The sequence below is a fragment of the Sorex fumeus genome, unplaced genomic scaffold (assembly GCF_029834395.1).
Source record: "Sorex fumeus unplaced genomic scaffold, SorFum_2.1 ptg000033l, whole genome shotgun sequence".
NCBI classification, from domain to species: domain Eukaryota; kingdom Metazoa; phylum Chordata; class Mammalia; order Eulipotyphla; family Soricidae; genus Sorex; species Sorex fumeus.
Window position 1 is genome coordinate 35,709,466 of NW_026606090.1, and position 21,394 is coordinate 35,730,859.

Consider the following 21,394-nt stretch of genomic DNA (forward strand, 5'->3'; position numbering starts at 1 on the left):
TGCTGGGTTGGGACCCACTGGGACAGTGCCGCAGGGCTGGGCCAAGCAGGGCATGCTCTCTGCTCTGCCCCTCCCTCTGAACCCTCTGTAAGGGCACTGCCCCTCAGTGTGGGAGGGAGCCAGCATTCTCCCTCCACAGCCGCCTCGGCTGCTTTGTGAGGGAGTTGAAACTACAGTGACCACTTGGTGGCACTAAGCAACCAGAAGGAGGAGAGGGAGGTTTTGCTTGCAGGGTTTTGTTTTGGATTGGCTTGTTCTTTGCAGGGGGCTAAGGAGAGGAGGGACTGTAGCCACAGTTCTTAGGGGCACGCGTCAGGCTTGAGAAGGAAAACATTCTCAGATATTGCTGCTTGTGAAATGTCTCCTTGGGACCATACCCAGGGAAACTGGGCTCTTAGACCCAACCATCCGGGTCATTCGGACACACTGGTCATTTACAGGGTACTGGGCCCCTCAGACCCACCCAGCCGGGTCATCTGGACACACTGGTCACTTCTAGAACAGAAGCACAGTATGCAACAAGGCTAAATCACCTGTTAATTTGTCCTCTGCTCCGTCTCCAGCTCCCAGCATCCTTTCCTCTGTATTCCCAGAAGCCACCAGGGCCTAACCACTTAATCACTTAATCACTTAACTTCCCGTTAGTCGGCGATTTGCTCGAGCGGGCGCCAGTAACGTCTCCATTTGTCCCTGTCGCGTGCTAGTGTAGCCCAATGGCATCTGTTCGCTCCGGGAACATGAAGTGCCTCAAACCGATCGTTCATGATCTTGACGAAGAAGTCTGACCATCTGGTAGGTGGGCGGCCACACGGTCTTTTGACATCCCGTGGAATCCAGTCGGCAATAGCTCTAGTCCAGCGGTCGTCTTTAAATCTCATTACGTGACCAGCCCATCTGATTTTCGACATTTTGGCAAATGAGACAGCGTCCCTGATTCTTGATCGTCCACGGATGTCAGAACTCCGGATTCTTTCTCTCATTTGAGTGAAACGTGATATTCCAAGCATAGCTCTTTCTATTCTTCTTTGGGAGACCTGAATAGCGTTCTCATCTTGTTTGCGTAGGGCCCAGGTCTCTGAGGCATATGTTAATGCAGGAAGAACAGTGGAATCAAAGAGATGTGCCCGGAGCCGGAGGTTCTTCGTCCTCTTAGCTATTTCTTCGACGTTCTTGAAGGCGTTCCAAGCCGCTCTCTTCCTCCTGCGCAGCTCGGGTGCCAGGTCATTTGTCATGTTTACCTCTCGACCTAGGTACACATAGCTGTTGCATTCGGAGATGGTTGTTCCATTGCGAGCGAATGGGGCGTCAGGAACAAGGCTGTTTCTCATAAACATTGTCTTCGTAAGATTCAGCTGTAGTCCTACCTTTCCACACTCACGGTCAAAGTCGGCCAGCATTTGTGCCGCTTGGCTGATGTTTGGTGTTATTAAAACAATGTCATCAGCAAAGCGGAGGTGGTGTAGTTGCCGACCATCTATCTTCACTCCCATTCCTTCCCATTCCAGTCGTCGCATGATGTTCTCGAGGGTGGCACTGAAGAGTTTCGGTGAAATGGTATCACCCTGCCGCACCTGTCTCTTGACATCAACGATCACTTCTTTGTAGAATGGTGAGATCCTGGTAGTGAATCCGCAATACAGCTCACGGAGGATCCTGATGTATTGGACTTGAATGCCCTGATTGGCTAGGGCTTCAATGACCGCTTCTGGTCATTGAAGGGTCTAACCAGCTGGTGAAAATCACTGGATTGGACTGAGTGCTAGCACAGTGGGTAGAGCAGTGGCCTTGCATGCGGCTGACCCAGGTTTAAACACCAGCCCCCTATGTGATCCTCTGTATACTTCCAGGAGTGATTCCTGAGTGCGGAGCCAGGAATAAGCCCCCAGAACCACCAGGTGTAGACACAAAAGAAAACAAAGTAAAAAATTTGTGGTACTGTGATTTATGAGATATTTATGTCTCTTACCTTGCATGTAGCCACCCAGGGTTTGATCCCTCATACTGCATGTCCTCCCTAAGCTCTGATCCCGGGAGTAAGCCCTGAGTACCATCAGCTGTTGCCCTCCTGCCCACTCCATCAAAAACAAAAAAGTCACTGAATTGACACTAGGAGTATAAACTTTGAGGCAATATGATGAGGCCAGGAGTGCAAATAGCCTTTTAAAAAAATTTTATTGAATAACTGTGAGAGAGCTACAGGCTTTCATGTTTGGGTTACAATCACACAATGATCAAACACCCGTCCCTCCACCAGTGAACATTCCCTACCACCAATATCTCCGGTATACCCCCCCTTCCCATCCTCCCCCTGCCTCCATGTCAGACAATATTCCTCATACTCTCTCTCTACTTTTGGACACCATGGTTTGCAATACAGACACTGAGAGGTCATCATGTTTGGTCCATTATCTACTTTTGGCACACAACTCCCATCCTGACCAGTTCCTCAAGCCATCATTTTCTTAGTGATCCCTTCTCTATTCCAGTTGCCTTCTCCCCTGTGCTCATGAGACAGGCTTCCAGCTATTGGGCAGTCTTCCTGTCCTGTGTATCTACTATCCTTAGGTGTCAGCCTCATTATATGTTGTTTTATACTCCACAAATGAGTGCAATCCTTTTATGTCTGTCCCTCTCTTTCTGACTCACTTCACTTAGCATGATACTCTACATATCTATCCATTTATAACCAAATTTTATGACTTTATCCCTCCTAACAGCTGCACAGTATCCCATTGTGTAGATGTACCAAAGTTTCTTTAACCAGTCATCTGTTGTAGGGCACTCAGGTTTTTTCCAGATTTTGGCTATTATGAACAGTGCTGCAACGAACATATAGGTACAGATGTCATTTCTACTGTGCTTTTTTGCATCCTCGGAATATATTCCCAGAAGTGGTATTGCGGGGTCATATGGAAGTTCAACTTCTAGTTTTTGAAGGACTGTCCATACTGTTTTCCAGAAAGGCTGGACTAGTGGTCATTCCCACCAACAGTGTCCCTTTTCCCCCACATCCACGCCAGCACTGTTTGCTTTTGTTCTTTCGAATGTGTGCTAGTCTCTGTGGTGTGAGATGGTATCTCATTGTTCTTTTGATTTGCATCTCCCTGATGGCTAGCGATGTGGAGCACTTTTTCATGTGACTTTTGGCCATTTGTATTTCTTTTTTGAGGAAACTTCTGTTCATTTCTTCTCCCCATTTTTTGATGGGGTTGGAGATTTTTTTCTTGTACAATTCTACTAATGTCTTGTATATCCTGGATATTAATCCCTTATCAGATGGGTATTGGGTATTCTTTCTCATTCTGTGGACTCTTTCTCGTATCTTGGTCACTGTTTCTTTTGAAGTACAGAAGCTTCTTAGTTTGATGTAGTCCCAGCAAATGGTCTTTTTTTGTTTGATTATTTTGGAGCCACCATAGGCATTTGGTTATCTTTTTTTAAAAAAAAATATTCAGTCATTTCCTCTGCCCATTTTCCAGTAACATTGCTTTTGTTGGTGGTAGTTTTTGAGAATAAGCTGTTTGAGTTCTTTGTATCACTTAATCACTTAATCACTTAACTTCCCGTTAGTCGTCGATTTGCTAGAGCGGGCGCCAGTAACGTCTCCATTTGTTCCTGTCACGTGCTAGTGTAGCCCAATGGCATCTGTTCGCTCCGGGAACATGAAGGGCCTCAAACCGATCGTTCATGTTCTTGACGAAGAAGTCTGACCATCTGGCAGGTGGGCGGCCACGCAGTCTTTTGACATCCTGTGGAATCCAGTCGGTAACAGCTCTAGTCCAGCGGTCGTCTTTAAATCTCATTACGTGACCAGCCCATCTGATTTTCGACACCTTGGCAAATGAGACAGCGTCCCTGATTCTTGATCGTCCACGGACCAGAACTCCGGATTCTTTCTCTCATTTGAGTGAAACGTGATATTCCAAGCATAGCTCTTTCTATTCTTCTTTGGGAGACCTGAATAGCGTTCTCATCTTGTTTGCGTAGGGCCCAGGTCTCTGAGGCATATGTTAATGCAGGAAGAACAGTGGAATCAAAGAGATGTGCCCGGAGCCGGAGGTTCTTCGTCCTCTTAGCTATTTCTTCGACGTTCATGAAGGCGTTCCAAGCCGCTCTCTTCCTCCTGCGCAGCTCGGGTGCCAGGTCATTTGTCATGTTGACCTCTCGACCTAGGTACACATAGCTGTTGCATTCGGAGATGGTCGTTCCATTGAGAGCGAATGGGGCGTCAGGAACAAGGCTGTTTCTCATAAACATTGTCTTCGTAAGATTCAGCTGTAGTCCTACCTTTCCACACTCACAATCGAAGTCGGCCAGCATTTGTGCCACTTGGCTGATGTTTGGTGTTATTAAAACAATGTCATCAGCAAAGCGGAGGTGGTGTAGTTGCCGACCATCTATCTTCACTCCCATTCCTTCCCATTCTAGTCGTCGCATGATGTTCTCGAGGGTGGCACTGAAGAGTTTCGGTGAAATGGTATCACCCTGCCGAACCCCTCTCTTGACATCAATGATCACTTCTCTGTAGAATGGTGAGATCCTGGTAGTGAATCCGCAATACAGCTCACGGAGGATCCTGATGTATTGGGCTTGAATGCCCTGATTGGCTAGGGCTTCAATGACCGCTTCCGTCTCAACAGAATCAAAGGCCTTCTTTAAATCAATGAACATTAAGCAGAGCGGCATCTTGAACTCCTGAGAAACCTCAATGAGCTTGGTTATCGTGTGGATATGGTCGATGGTGCTGAATCCTTTGCGGAACCCGGCTTGCTCGCATGGTTATCCTTCATCTAGTGTTCTGCCAATCCTACTTAGGATGACTCGAGTGAACAACTTGTAGATGACAGAAAATAGGCAGATCGGGCCATAGTTGCCAATGTCATGGATGTCTCCCTTCTTGAAAAGTAGTACAGTCCTGCTGGTTTTCCATTGGGACGGAACCTTGCATTCAGACAGGTAGCGAGTGAAGAGCCGAGCCAGTGTATTGATGAGTACTGACGGCAGGTTCTTCAGGTGTTCAGGTCTGACCTTGTCTGGGCCGGGTGCTGTTTGTTTCTTTACCGTTGAAATGGCGTGTCGGATTTCGGAAGGGAGAACATTGGGAACGACATATCCATCCTGTGGAATTTGGTATATCGGCAAGTGGACATGGCTATCGAAGAGATTTGAGTAGAAGTCATGGATAATCTTCTCCATTGCCGTTCTGGAGGATGTGATGGATCCATTAGGACATCAGAGGGCAGTCATCTTGGTCTTGTAGTTGGCGAAGGACAGGCGGGCGTTACGAATACTTTTCCCAGCTTCTGCCGCATCTACCAGTACTTCTGCTCTTCTCTCTTTGAGGTCTTCCTTGATCGCATCTCTGCACTGCTTTGCGAGCTCGGACCTTAGCTTGCGGTTGCCTGAGGCATGCGCCAAACCACGGTGGCGAATTAGCTCAAGAGTTTTCGAATATAGGCGATTTTTTGTGGCTATCTCTCTCTTGGCGTTCCTCGCACATTCATGCAGGTGCTGAACCAGTCGATCGTATTCCTCGTCAATGTTGTCAACAATGGCATCTTCCCATGTTGCCGCAATAGTACCAAAGAGTTCCCAGTTGGTGGTCATTCTGGGAGTTCTCTTTTTGAACTTTGCAGCCCTTTCTCCCCGCTCTGTGAAGTAGAATTTTGCACGAAGGAGACGGTGGTCCAATCCTGTTCGAAATTTTGGGACAACAGCGACATCAGTCAGGCAAAACCGTCGATTGAATATGATGTGGTCTATTTCGTTGTGGAATCATCCACCGGGAGACTCCCATGTCCATCGTTTAGATTCTGCCTTCTGGAACTGTGAGTTACCATGAATGGTCTTGGTCGACATGATGAACTGACAGTCTCTCACCCTGTTCGTTCCATTCTAGGCCATGGGTCCCGATGTGAAGTTCTTTGTATAGTTGAATACTAACCCTGCTTCAAATACATGATTTGAAAATGTTTTCTTCCACTTTTATTTTATTGATGGTTTCTGTTGCTATACAGAATCTTTTAAATTTGACATAGTTCCACTTGTTTATTTGTTGTTTCATTGCCTTCGCTTTTATTTGCAAATCTAAAATCCCATTGCCAAGATCAATATAATTACAGTTTATGTTTTATTCTAGGAGTTTTAATCCCAATTCTATGTTCAAGTCTTTAATCCATTTTGATTTTGTGTATGATGAAAGACAGCATGACCCAGTGTCATTCTTTTGAATGTGACTGTCCAGTTTTCTGTGCAATGTTTATTGACAAGCAAGACCTTTCCTCATTGTATGAGCTTGACTCCTTTGTAATAAATGAATGGAGACATGATATTAGAGGAGTTCTTTTACATTAAACATATGAAGCAACTTTTCATTGCATAGGCGAAGGAATTTGTTTTTCTGAAGCACATTGATGCTCGGCCGGTCACCTAAGACCCCATCACTCTCCAGCTCTGACACTTTCAGTTTCTGCCCCTCATCTAACTGATGAAACTGCCGCCTCACTTGCCCCTCACAATAGTTCACACTCATTTTCTCTCTCTTGGAATGACTGAACTTGTTTTTATGTACTCTGGATTTCTTGTAAACTGTTAGATGAGTCTAGAGCATCAATTAGAGTCAGGTCCGGAGGTGCTGTCATGCCCACTGTCCTGAACACCTCATGAAGTGTGCACCTTAGTTTGTCTCCATTCTATGGACACAAGACTGGTGGATTCAGGGCGCGCATGTATGTGATCCTGCAGCCAGCCTTTGCCTCAGCGTCTGATTACCTGCTGTGAGCATGGCCTAGACTTGGTATTCCATGGGCCACGTAGTAAGTTTTCTAATTCTACCATTTCTTTTGCATGTGCGAAATATGAGGAACTTTTGCTTCATCATCTCCTTAGTTGCTCTGAGATATAATTAGTTTGGGAAAGGCAAGATAGCTCTTGGTTCTCCTTTTGATGGTTTTCCTTCAAAGTCATCACTTTAGCAATTTACAACAGTGACCACTGAGTTGTTGGGTTTTTGTTGTTGCTGTTTGTCTTTTTGATTAGTAAGTAAAGTAAAGGCCCTCCCGTTGATCGTCGATTTGCTCGAGCGGGCCCAGTAACGTCTCCATTGGAGACTTTGTTGTTACTGTGTCTGGCATATCGGATACTCTCGGTAGCTTGCCGGGCTCTCCGAGAGGGGCGGAGGAATCGAACTCGGGTCGGCCATGTTGGCTGCGTGCAAGGCAGACGCCCTACCTGCTGTGCGATTAGTGATATACTTATTTTTGTTCTTAAGTTTTTTGACACTTTAGGGAATCACTGAATAGCTTTTAAAAGTTCCTGAAAAAAAAAGTTCCTGAATAAATATATAAAATAAATCAGGAAACCACCTGTAAGTATTATTGATGTGATTGACAAGAGTGTTTTATTTTTATAAGAGTATAAATGTTCATATTTTAGGGATACAGTGTTACCACACCCCACTCTCCCAAAGTGTCAGTGTCCCTAATCACTTCCCATGGAGGCCTTCTGATTCCGCTGGCCCCTTGGTCACCTCAGGTATGTGATAAGAGTTTGAGTTTGTTTTTATTAGACATTTTTCCATTCTCTTGCTTTATTAATTTACATATCATATATGAGTGATATCATCCCATATTCGTCTTTCTCCTTCTGACATATTTTACTTAAGACACCTTTTTTTTTTATAGCTGAGTAGTATTCCATTGTGTATATACATTAGTTTGTGGTTTCTGGATCTTGATTTGTAAATAGATCTTCAAAGAAAGAGGTGTCATATATAATTTTAGATTGGTTCTCAGATACATATCTAGGAGTAATTACTAGACAACATGGTATATATAATTTTTAAAAGACACTTCCTAACTTTTCCATGGACTTGGAACCAGTTTACATTCCACCAGAAGCTGAATGAAGGTCACATTTTTTTATGTCCCTACCAGAACTTATTGCTTCAGGCTTTTTGGATCTAGGTAGTTTTCATTTATATGAGATTTGATATCTCATTATGTATCATTCTTATTTTTGTTATCATTTACCTGATATCAGTAGTGTGCTGGGTTGCTCTCTGTATGCCTTTTTGGGGCAAGTATTTGTTCAGCTTTTCCCCCTGTTTTTGATGGAATAATTTGTTTTTTTGTGGGGAGGTGGCTCACACCTGGCGATGCACATGGGTTACTCCTGGATTTGCACTCAGGAATTACTCCTGATGGTGCTCAGGGAACCATATGGGATGCTGGGAATCGTACCCGAGTCAGCGCATGCTAGGCAAAGACCTGCCCTCTGTGCTATTGCTCCAGCCCCAGGATAATTTGGTTTTTTATTGTTGAATTTTGTGAATGCCTTATATATCTTGACAGTTAATCCTGTTTCAGATGTATGGTGTGCAAGTATGAATGGGAGAGGTCCCATTCAACAATATGTCTTTTTATTTTAGCAATAGATCTTTTCACTGTGCAGAAATGCTTTTGTTTAATGTAGTTCCATTTGTCTTTTACTTTTGTTTTCTTTGCCAATGGAGCTGATTCACTGATAATACCTCTGAAATCAATATCATGAAGTCTTTTGTCTATACTTTCTTCAATGTATTTTATAAATTACAGTCTGAAGTCCAGGTCTACAATAATTTTCATCTACTTTTTGTATACAGTGTGAGATAATGATACAATTTCACTGCATTCAATTTTCCCAGTACCATTTGTTAAAGAATGTTTTCTCTCTCCATGTTTTATCATTGGCTCCTTTGTCATAAATTGACTGTCCATATGTTCAGGGGGTTATTTCTAGAATCTAGTTTTTAGTCCATTTTTTCTGTGTGCCATAGTTTAAAGTCGAGGAACAAATGCCTGCCATAGAGACAGGCTTGGGGGAAGTTGGTAGGAGGCAAACTGGGGACATTGGAGGTAGGAAATGTACACTGGTGGACAGATGGGTGTTAGAATATTGTACAATTAAAACACAATTATGGACAGCTCTGTAACTGTGTGTCTCATGGTGATTCAATTAAAAAAATTTTTTTAAAGTCAGGGAACAATGGTTTTTAATCTTTTTTCCCTCAGGATTACTTTGACTCTTTGGGGAAGTGGGGTGTCTTGTGGTTTCATACAAGTTTTAGTAATGTTGTTAGTAGTATTGTTCATACCTGAAAACAAGGAAATAATAAATTTGAAAATAAAAGTCCTATGTTGTTCTCCTTCTAGCTCCAATATTTTGTTTCTGGGGACCTTACTACTTCCAAGTAAGGTTTCTTTTCCTTTTATAGAATTCCCTTAAGTATTTCTTGGCAGGCTGCTAGCTGATGATGAATTATTAATTTAAAAAATTTTGGTCAAAGGTCTTTATTTCCACCTCAGGTCCAAATAATAAGCTGGATGGGTAGAATATTCTTGGTTGAAGTTTTTTTTATTAGCATTTTGCTTATATCTTTCTGACCTGTAGATTCAATGGGAAAGTCTGCTGATTTCTTATGGCGAAACTTATAAAGGTTCTCTTGTTTGTGATTCAGTACTTTGCTTTTGCTATTTTTAAAATTATTTTTATTTTTTGCCAGTTTTATTATAATGTGTCTTGGAGTGCATCTGTTTGGGTTTATTTTGTTTCATGGATCTGGGTATCTAAGTCCTTTCTCAGCCTGGAGAAGTTTTCAGCTATTATTTTTTCAAATGGAATTGTGCCTTTCTCCCTTTCTTCTCCTTCTTGAGCCTTTATGATGTGAATATTGTTCATCTTGATCCTGTCCCATGTATCTCATATTTTACCTTCATTGTTTTTAGTTCTTTTTTTTATTGTCTTTGTGGATGGTTTCCACTAAGTTACCTTCGAGCGCACTGATTCAGTTTTCATCTTCTTCCATTCTCCTAATGATTCCCTCTATTACCTATTAGTTCTGCTCCTATGTTCTCTCATTCTTTTCTCACACTTTTCTTGCATCTCCTGTCTGTGAAATTTTCTTTCATTTGTTCATGTCATCATTGAGAGTGTTACTTTGAAGTCTTCTTCAGATAACTTCCCTCCATCTCCCATTATTTCCACTACATATGGATGCAGATGGACAGCAAAGGTTTATATTCTAGCCAACGCTGGCAGTGACCAGGGCTTTAAGATCACAAGGTTGCCATTTCTTTTGTAGGGTGTGGCTTTCTTACCACCAGTCAGATGTGGACTATTTGGGTCAAGGTTTCAGTCTGTCAGCAGAAAGAGCTATTGGTAACTGTCTCTCAGCTCCACCCACTGTCCTAGAGGTCGGTGGTGCCTCCTTGAGTATTTGTCCTCAGAATAACTTTCTATGGAGAGTGAGACCCAGTGTGACATCCACTAGCAAGATCACAAGACACCACCAAAGTGGCACCTGACAACAATGGTCTCACCCCTCTGGGTATAAACTATCTTGCTTCCACTTCAGTGTTGTAAGTTTAAGATTTCAGCAGGTGTCTATTACCCACTTTCTTGCCTCTCTGCAGAAAGTTCTACAGACTAGGAATTTCATTTGCAGCTTGTTGCTTCATGGAGGGGTTTCATTCTTGACAGGGGACTCTCTCTGACTCCAGTCTGGCTTCTGCCCCTGCCCCTGCCCCGCAGTGCTCATTGGTATTTAAGGTTGGTCTCAGAGCAGAGCAGCTGTGTTCACAGAAGTCACGCACAAGTTCTCTTTGGGCCCACCCTATCTCTTAACTTTAAGCTAACTTTTTTTGCAGTTCTGGGAATTACACTCCGATCTCATGCTTGCAAGGCGTGCTCTTTACCTTGAGCCACATTTCACACTTGTCATCTTTAAATGGGAGGAGAATATGATTAGATAATTAATTTCATGATTCTTCGTTCAAACTAATGAGAAAAATATTTCTTTAAATTTTTGTTTAAGTTCAATTTAAATGCAATTTTCTTTTTCCTGGAAGTCTTGGTTCTTATAAAATAAACAAAATTTTTATTATTTTCATCTTGAAGTATATTTATAATAATGTCATTACTCCCTTTATCACACTGGAATTATGCATTGTAAAAATTTCTGTGCTCGGGCTGGAGCGATAGCACAGCGGGTCAGGCATTTGCCTTGCATGCGGCCAACCTGGGTTCAATTCCTAGCATCTCATATGGTCCCCCAGCACTGCCAGGAGTAATTCCTGAGTGCAGAGCCAGGAATAACCCCTGTGCATCGCTGGGTGTGACCCCAAAATAAAATAAAATAAAATAAAATTCTGTGCTATGATTCTGTTTTCACTGTTTTAAAAATTTTGTTGATCTGCTTTTTCATGTGTGGTGCTGGAGAGCTAACTCAAGCCCAGCCACTGAGCACTACCTCAGCCACTGCATTGTCCTCTGAGTCAATATACTTACTAATAATATTAACCAAATGTAGTTCAATAATGACATTATGTTAGATTTTGACTAATACTATTAGTGGATACAGTTTTATATCTTTGGCCCATTTTTTGGGTTCTTACAAATTATCTTATTGTGAGGGTTGGAATCATAGTACGTGGGTAGGGCAAACTGGGTTTGATCCCCAGCACCACATATGGTCTCCTGAGCACTACCGGGAAGGATCCCTGAGCACTGAGTTAAGAGTAAGCTCTGAGCACAGAGTCCCCAAACCAAAATAATAATAATGATAATATTAATAACAGCAATATAGTTATTTCTGTCTGGTTACATAAATAGCCTGATACAAATCCTTGTTTTCTAGTTCTAGTTCTTTTTGTTTGATTTGTCTTTAAATTATAAAAACATTTGTATAGTTTGAGAGACGGAATGTGAGTCCTTTGGTCTGTCTCTTCATCTCGTTCTGGCCTTCTGAGGGGAGATTGTTTTTACTGGTTTTTATTTTTAAGAACAGACCCAAACACACACACACACACACACACACACACACACACACACACACATATCTATTCATATGTTCTCAGATTTGTCCGTGGGCCCCTTTGCCACAGGGAGCTGACAGCCCACTGCTTGTTCCCTGTGTCCTTCGCCGCTGCCCGGATCCAGAGTCCTTACTACATGATGTCCTGTCCCCACTGAGTATGCCCAGGCACTTTCTGAGGGACACGCAACGCTTTCTGTCTGTCTTCCACGAACGTGCCCTGTGCTTAGCCTCGTGTTAGTGCATGTTGCCCACGTGTCTCTGCATCAGTCTTCTCAAGTTGACTCCTTCCCCCGTGAGGCAGAGCAGAGGCGTGCGAACAGTGGTGATGTTCCCCGCGTGGGGTCATGGAGGCCCACGGCAGGAGGCAGACCCTGGAGTGCACTGCCATGTGCCACGCCCTGCCTGCCCCTTCCCTTGCTGCCCTCTCCCACACTTTCCTGGCTCTGAAGGCTCCCTGTGTGCCAGCTCACTCTGCAGACTAGAAGAAGCTGAATCAAAATCAAGTCTCTGCCCAGCACTCTGGATGTGCAGTGAACAGGGCTGTCCGTCAGAGGGCCAGGCTGTGCTGGAGACAGGTTGTTTCTGCCAGAGCAGGTTTTCTTTCCTCCGTCACCAGGACTCGATCACCTCCTTCCACCTATTGTCCTATGAGCATCCGACTTCCAACCCGACTTCTCACTGAGGGCATTTCATGAATGCCTCAAGCATCTGCATAGAGGCTTGATCCTGGGGCTGGAGATAGAGCTGCGACCCCAGACCCCCAGTCTGCCTCTTTGTGGATCCGGTTTCAGGTCCAGTGGATGTGTGTTTTGGATGGTCCATGGGGATGTCTCTGAGGGGCTGGTCCGTGGCCAATGCAAGCCGCCCTCAAGCCCCTCAGGAAAGCCTCCACTCTCCTGGCTCCAGGCCCGCCCAGTAGCACCTCCTTCCTCCTGCAGGCAATAAAAGTAATTCCCACAGCCTTAGGTACCTGTGAGGAGACCTCCCAACTCCACAGTGCTCTCAAAGCTGGACTGCCAGTTCCACAGGACAGTGGAAGCTGGGCAGTGAGAGATACAGGCAGGGGCTGGAGTCATAGTGCAGCATGCAGGACATTTGCCTTGCACACGACTGACCCAACATCAATCCCCGACATCCCATATGGTTCCTCCCTATCCCCCCGGACTGTAAGAGTGACCCCTGAGCTCAGAGCCAGGGGTAAGCCCTGAGCACCACCAGTGTGGCCCCAAGTAAAAAGTCAGTTAAAAAAACAATACATACAGGGACTGGGGAGATGGCTCAGGGGGTAGAGCACGTGCCTAGCATGAGTGAGACGGTGAATTTGCTCCCTGGCCCTGCGTTGTACCACAGGGCTTTGCATGCCAGCCCACAGCAAGCAGAGCTCTGCCAGGTCCAGTGGAGCAACCCTGCTAAGGCCCTGCAAGACCACACTGAGGTCCTGCTAAGGCCCCAGTAAGGTCCCACAAAGCCCCACAGAGGCCCTGCTAAGGTCCCACAAGGCCCCACTGAGGCCCACTTAGGTCCTACAAGGCCCTACTGAGACCCCACTAAGGTCCTACAAGGCCCCACTGAGGCCCTGCTAAGGTCCTACAAGACTCCACGAAGGTCCTACAAAGTCCTGTAAGGCCCCACTGAGGCCCCATTAGAACCCACTAAGGTCCTACAAGGCCCCAGTGAGGCCCCGTTTAGGCCCTGCTAAGGCCTACAAGGCCCCACTAAGATTCTGCAAAGGCCTTTAAGGCCCTGCGAAGGCCTCATGGGGGCCCCACTAAAGCCACCACCAAGGAGCATTGCATGCACCTTTCCCTGCATGTTTGAGTCCAGATCTCACAGCCCCTCCTTTCTCCCAGGGACTCCAGGGGTGCCCTGGGCAGCCGGGCCCTCTCCCACGACAGCATTTTCATTCCTGAGTCGGGACAGGATCCTGCGCGGCCTGTGAGGGTGTTTTCCCAAGAAAATGTGTGCGACCGGATTAAAGCTCTGCAGGTAAGCAATGTGCCCCGGGCTTGCAGGCCTGCCAGCTTCGAGGGGAGCTCTGGGTGTGTTCCGTGTTTCCTCGGCTGTGTGTGGGGAGTAGAGTTGCCTGCACTTCCTGAAGCTCGCCTGGTGGGAGACACACAGGGCGGGGGACCAGCAAGGGAGTGGCTGGTGCTGTCAATCCCGTCCCCCGCACAGGGCCGAGGACAGTGAAAGCATCCCTGGAATGAATCTAGTGCAGCAGGAGGATTTGTTGATAAAGTTTGCCAACGAAAACAACTGCCACTATTCTGTATTTCCCTCCAGTTAAAAATACAGTGTAACGTGAAAATGGGGCCACCGCCTCCAGGGGGCCTTCCAGTCAAGCGAGGAGACGACACGGGCATGAGCTCCGAGGACGACGGGCTGCCCAGGAGCCCCCCAGAGATATCTCTGCTGCAGGAAGTGGGTCCCAGCACGACCATAAAGGTAGGTGCAGACAGTTCCCTGGCTCGTGCTCCTGTGGCCTGGGGGCCACTCTGGCCTGGCCGTTGGCCCCTGGGGGCCACGTCACTCATCCCATCACTCAGCTCACTGGCTGTGTTTCCACTCTTGGAGCAGGAACTTGGGGTGAGGAGAACATCCCCAATGGTTATCACTGTGATACAATCTCGACCCTGCAGCTTGTTTTTCCTGTACAGGCAGATGACCAGGCCAGCAGCCCATTGAAAAGAAGGGAAACCTGTGTTTGTTTTCTGTCCTCAGGGCACCAGCCACAGGTGGAGGGTGTGGCCAAGATGCATGGCTCCTGGGCTTGCTTTAGGGCCATGAGAACCTGATGGATGATGGATGGGCAAGGCCGCTGAGAGTCAGGGGGAGGCGAGTATGTGACCTCAGAAGGGCCTGGTGACTGACCACAGAACCCTTCCTGATCAGGATCCAGATGAGCTGGCTCATGTTGAGGTGACAAGGTTTGTGGAGCCCATGCAGTGGGCTCGCAGCATTGCCCGTTCTCCCCTTGGCAGAGTCCTGTGGGCAGATGGGCTGAAGTTATTCTGCCCTTCTGACACTTGGAAACAGACAAAAACTTGCAGCCTGTTTTTATTTTTTGTATGGTGGGGTTTGTTGTGTGCAGGGTTTGGGTTTGGCATTTTTGTTTGCTTGTTTGTTTTGTCTTTTGGGGGGCAGAGCACAAACCCAGGGCCTTATACTATGCAAATCACATGCTCTTTCACTTAGCAACTGCTGCAGCTGTGAGTCTGAGAACTGCACGCAACCGCGGGTGGGGAGTTCTCAGTTTGTCCCTGTGGAGCACACTCTCTGCTGCTCGGAAATATGCCCTGTCTTTCCCAAACTGGGACCTCGCACATCGGGGAGGGACACGCCACCCTAATTTGTCTACCGCTCTGATCTCCTGAGCATCTGAGCTGACAGAGAAGGATTGACCGTGGCTGAGGGTCACGCACAGCTGGCCAGAGAGAATGGCTCTCTGCAGGATACCCCCACAAAAGTAGAGAGTGGGGGGTGGTACCCACCTGCTCTCCAATCCCGCAGGAAAGGACCAGAAAAGGCCTCACACGAAGGTGGTGTGGCTCATGGCTCCAGCCAACTCTCCACCTCTCAGCACCTCGAAACGCTGGAGGGGAGCTGCAGGCCCATAGCATCAGCTGGGACGTTTCAGGATGCCGCTGGGCAGCTACGCTTTGGGTGAGCCTCCAGCAGTGACTGGTTCACCCCCCAGCCCTGCCGTGGGCTTTAGCTGGGTGCTGTTGTTTCTGACCCGGCTCTTCTTGTTCTGGGAGGTTCCCCCGCCCCCGCCGTCCCACCTGCAGATTGCCACTCAGGCTGCTGCCCTTGTTCCTCTCCCAGCCTCCTCAGATGGGCATCTTAGAAACTTACTCCAAGATTTTATCATTTGTTCGGCTAATGATAAGATAATGATAATCCTCTGGCTTCTTAAGAAACCAAGGTTAAGCCTGTAAGACAATACAATCTTATCATACTATTTGAAGACACAATAATAGTATTTTGTGGCCTCCAAGTCTTTCAGGCAGCATCAGCTGACAGAGAAGGGAAACAATGCACCAGTTTAAGAGTGTTTGCGTAAATCAGGCTATCTGATCTGACTGCCCTTCAATCCCCTAAGGTTAGGCTGTGGCCTGTTTAGATTTCTCCTATCACTGGCACCTCAGCACCCCACCCCCCCCCCCCCACAGAAAATCTGAAGGTGATTGTAAAGGAAGTAAGTAAAAGACTTCAGAGAGGTTCTTGATAGTATTTCCTGTTGGAATAAGGTCAGAAAATACACTATTAAAAACAAGAATAAAAAAAAAAACACCCAGATTCGATGCTGTGAGGTAGCAGCTGATGAAACTTGAGGATTTTCAGGCTAGAATCACAGCTAGGGGATCAGGTGTCCCTCACCTTCTTACTCTGGAGTGGGAAGCTCTGAGCCCAGCTGGAAGAATTGGCAAGTGTGTCTGCGCTGGTGGTGAGGAAAGGTGACAGGCACGGCTGTAGCGGCACCCAGGGGTGGTGGAAGGTGGTGGAAGGTGGTGGAACGGGTCTTAGGGAGGACCCCATTGCCCCTAGGAGAGAGGGTTGCATGTTGAGTCCTTTCTCCTCACTGCTGAGATCTGCCGGCTCTTCCTCTTGGATCTAGGGGTAGCCCCTCTGTGAGAAGGAGCTGTCACCCTTGTCACCCTATGTCATCCTCAGGGCCTCTTGAGTCACGTTCTCTTCCTAAAGGGCTGCCCACATGACTTTCAAACCCTCCCTGTTTAGCATGTTCCAGAAGCAAGATTCTAGGGAAAGTCGGGTGACTGGGGCTTAAACTTCCAGCCCTGCCCCCTCCCACCCCATTCTCATGCAGCCTCTTGGCCCTGAAGGCTGGGGTCATGCTGGGGCCCGGAGTCGCGTCAGGGAAGCAGCTCCCGGTCATGTCTCCACCCGGTGCCTGCCCAGCACCCAGTGTGGGTGAGGACGGTTCACGGCGCCTGTGGGAGCCGGACCAGGTGACAGTACTCTCCGAGCACGCGAGTCCCCACGTCTGGGGCAGCACCTCCTCATTCCTGTGGGTCACGAATAGTAAGAAAGGCGCAACTGGCCACATGCCTATGTTGCCCGTAGGCTCTGGGCCAGACCACTGCTTGTCCACGCTCCCACGCACAGCCCTGATTCACCACAGAAGGCCACACCAGGCCACACTGACCCATGTGCCAGAAACTTGCACAGCCACTCCGGGAGCTGGTCTAGAGTGACTTTGGGGCACTTGGCTCACTCAGAACTCTCTCACTGTCCCCACAGTTTCTAGGACCCTGAACCTGGCACCCTGACTCCAGGTCTGTCTGTGGAACAGTGACGGTGAAGGGACCGGGTAGTTTGTAGCCTGCTCAGCCTGCCGGTGGGTCCGAGCTCCAGCCTGACTGACCCCGGGCTCAGTGGTGGCCCTCACTGGGCACCCAGGAGGCTGCTGTTGGTTCTCAAGGTGCTTTTTCTTGCTTCAGTCCCAGGAAATGGATGTAGCTGAGGAGAACAAAAAAAAAATCTGTTTTAACCAATTTCCCTCATTTTGGCAACTGTCTTCTCCCACTGAGAGGAATAACTCCTCTGCTTTTGCCTCAGGAAACACTGGGGGATCTTTGTGCCAGAAAACTAGTCCCCCTGAGGCAGGCCCCTTTCTGAGAGCACCCTGTGTCACTGCCCACTGTCCTGCATGGCCAGCCCTGCTGTCCTGCTGGCGGGCCTCTGCTTTCAGAGGCTACAGGTGTTTGTCCTATGAGGGAGTCTAGAGCCGTGGAAGGGACACTGAGTGTGGCACCATCATGCTAAGGAGACCCTCATGGCCATGTCTGTCACTGCTCTGTCAGGGAAGAGACCCTCATGGCCGCGTCTGTCACAGCTCCATCAGGGGAGAGAGCCTCATGACTGTGTCTGTCATGGCTCCATCAGGGGAGAGACCTTCACACTGTGTCTCGGGCACACTGCTGTCTTCTGGAGAAGCTGCTCTCATGGGGCTGATGAGCCCATCATGAGCTCCATAGAGTTGTGGTCCTCAGTTAACACATCAGTTAAACCCCAGTACCTCATGCCCCTTAGGGTAGCAACTCCCCAGATTAACTTAGTGCATCAACCAGCTGAGGTGAAGTGAAGGTCCTGGTGCCCCATTGGGGCAGTGTGAAACCATGAAGCTGCTGTAATAGCCGGGAGGGTCCCTGACATGATAAGGATGAAGTCACTGTAGGAGCCACCAGCTCTGCTTCGAGCCACAGGCCTGAGAGCAATTTCCCATCAAGGCTATTTGTATACCTGTGTCTGAGCGACATTGTCCACACTCGCTGGGATGTGATGTTAGCCCAAGTTTCCCTTTAGTGATAAATGGACAAACAAAACATGGTCTCTAAACCCAAAGGGCTGCGCCCGTCCTTGGGAAGGAAGGAGTGGCCCTGCATGGCTTGTCCTGTCTCTGAGACACAGCAGCAAGGTGCTGAGCAAGAGAAACCAGCCGGGAGATCAGGACTGCCTGAGTCCACTCATGTGAGCTTCCTCCCTAGGTGGGCTCAGGGGCAGGAAGTAGGAAAGTGCTGGGGGCCGTTGGGGGTGGGGGGCAGGCGGGGAGTGGGGACTGATTGATGGGTCTGCAACTTCAGCTCATGAGCCAAAGAGCCCCAAGATGACCAGTTTATTAAAAAATTTTATTTATTTATTTTTTTTATTGAATCACCATGAGTTACAGTTACAAAGCTTTCATGTTTGAGTTCCAATCATACAATAATCAAACATCCATCCCTCCACCAGTGCACATTCTCCACCACCAATTTCCCCAGTATCCCCACCCCTCCCCCTGCCTCCATGGCAGACAATTTCCCCCATACTCTCTGCTTTTGGGCATTATGGTTTGTAACACAGATACTGAGAGGCCATCATGTTCGGTCCCTAGTCTACTTTCAGCACACATATCCCATCCTGAGTGATCCCTCCAACTGACACTGACTTAGTGATCCCTTCTCCATCCCAGGTAGGTGGCCAACTTTGAGTGCGGCACAGCCTAGAACCCTTAAAATATCTAAGATGGTAATCTTGGAATTGGTATTTTTCCACAGTGACAAAAGAGAAAAGGCTCCTGGAAAACTTGTCAGTGTGACACTAAGATTCGTGGGTTAGGAAGCTTCATTGATTGGTGGGAGGTGAGGCTGTAATGACACCCAGGACCTTACAGTCTGCATCATGCTTCTGAGACAAACCCTCCCACGGTGTTTCCTCTGTCACTCCATTGCTGAGGCGCTCTGTCAGTACTGTTACTTGGACCCTTCCCCGCCTGCTCCCTCTCCCAGGGAAGGGGGTACTGAAACCGTGGGGTGTCTCCTTCCAGGTGACAACCCCAATACTCTTCCTGACTCTGCCAAGAGAGAACTTTAGCTAACTTTCACTCCCTGATGAGCTGCAAACTAGTGAAATATTTGAGAAAGAGCAGGTGGGAGCTGAGGGCAACTTCTTCCTTCCTTCCTTCCTTCCTTCCTTCCTTCTTTCTTTTTTTTTTCTGGAATCACCATGAGACAGACATCACAAAGCTATTCATGATCAGGCTTTAGTCATTCAATGATCCAACACCCATCCCTCCACCAGCGTCCATTTCCCACCACCAATGACCTCAGTTTCCCTCCACCCACCCCCTATGCCCCTGTCTGTTTCTATGGCAGGCACCTTTCTTCTTTATCTCTCTCCTTTGGCGCATTTATGGTTTGCAATACAGGTACTAAGAGGTTATCATATTCAGGGTGTTCAGTATTTTTATCAGGAAGGCACAGCTGGAGTAGCTTTTTTTAAATGGGTGTCAACTTTGGGGCGTGGATATGACTGCCAGGGCTTCTGGAGGTAGAGGGAGGCGGGGGAAGGTCACTTAATCACTTAATCACTCAACTTCCCGTTAGTTGTTGATTTGCTCGAGCGGGCGCCAGTAACGTCTCCGTTTGTCCCTGTCGCGTGCTAGTGTAGCCCAATGGCATCTGTTCGCTCCGGGAACATGAAGAGCCTCAAACCGATCGTTCATGATCTTGACGAAGAAGTCTGACCATCTGGTAGGTGAGCGGCCACGCGGTCTTTTGACATCCCGTGGAATCCAGTCGGTAACAGCTCTAGTCCAGCGGTCATCTTTAAATCTCATTACGTGACCAGCCCATCTGATTTTTGACACCTTGGCAAATGAGACAGCGTCCCTGATTCTTGATCGTCCACGGATGTCAGAACTCCGGATTCTTTCTCTCATTTGAGTGAAACGTGATATTCCAAGCATAGCTCTTTCAATTCTTCTTTGGGAGACCTGAATGGCGTTCTCATCTTGTTTGCGTAGGGCCCAGGTCTCTGAGGCATATGTTAATGCAGGAAGAACAGTGGAATCAAAGAGATGTGCCCGGAGCCGGAGGTTCTTCGTCCTCTTAGCTATTTCTTCGACGTTCTTGAAGGCGTTCCAAGCCGCTCTCTTCCTCCTGCGCAGCTCGGGTGCCAGGTCATTTGTCATGTTGACCTCTCGACCTAGGTACACATAGCTGTTGCATTCGGAGATGGTCGTTCCATTGAGAGCGAATGGGGCGTCAGGAACAAGGCTGTTTCTCATAAACATTGTCTTCGTAAGATTCAGCTGTAGTCCTACCTTTCCACACTCACGGTCAAAGTCGGCCAGCATTTGTGCCGCTTGGCTGATGTTTGGTGATATTAAAACAATGTCATCAGCAAAGCGGAGGTGGTGTAGTTGCCGACCATCTATCTTCACTCCCATTCCTTCCCATTCCAGTCGTCGCATGATGTTCTCGAGGGTGCACTGAAGAGTTTCGGTGAAATGGTATCACCCTGTCGCACCCCTCTCTTGACATCAACGATCACTTCTTTGTAGAATGGTGAGATCCTGGTAGTGAATCCGCAATACAGCTCACGAAGGATCCTTATGTATTGGGCTTGAATGCCCTGATTGGCTAGGGCTTCAATGACCGCTTCCATCTCAACAGAATCAAAGGCCTTCTTTAAATCAATGAACGTTAAACAGAGCGGCATCTTGAACTCTCGAGAAACCTCAATGAGCTTGGTTATCGTGTGGATATGGTCGATGGTGCTGAATCCTTTGCAGAACCCTGCTTGCTCGCATGGTTGTCCTTCATCTAGTGCTCTGCCAATCCTATTTAGGATGACTCGAGTGAACAACTTGTAGATGACAGACAATAGGCAGATCGGCCGATAGTTGCCAATGTCATGGATGTCTCCCTTCTTGAACAGTAGTACAGTCCTGCTGGTTTTCCATTGGGACGGAACCTTGCATTCAGACAGGTAATGAGTGAAGAGCCGAGCCAGTGTATTGATGAGTACTGATGGCAGGTTCTTCAGGTGTTCAGGTCTGACCTTGTCTGGGCCGGGTGCTGTTTGTTTCTTTACCGACGAAATGGCGTGTCGGATTTCGGAAGGGAGAACGTTGGGAACGACATATCCATCCTGTGGAATTTGGTATGTCGGCAAGTGGACATGGCTATCGAAGAGATTTGAGTAGAAGTCATGGATAATCTTCTCCATTGCCGTTCTGGAGGATGTGATGGATCC

At 47.5% G+C, this 21,394-nt stretch overlaps 1 protein-coding gene across 1 annotated transcript in view; it reads left to right on the top strand.

Annotated features, from left to right (window-relative positions):
• The window catches only part of CRACDL (CRACD like), a 147,235-nt gene that overhangs the window by 103,003 nt on the left and 22,838 nt on the right, over nucleotides 1–21,394 (top strand). Inside the window, exons 4-5 of the mRNA XM_056116679.1 lie at nucleotides 13,705–13,840; nucleotides 14,138–14,299. Coding sequence (XP_055972654.1) covers nucleotides 13,705–13,840; nucleotides 14,138–14,299 — 298 coding nt within the window. The remainder of the gene's footprint in view (nucleotides 1–13,704; nucleotides 13,841–14,137; nucleotides 14,300–21,394) is intronic.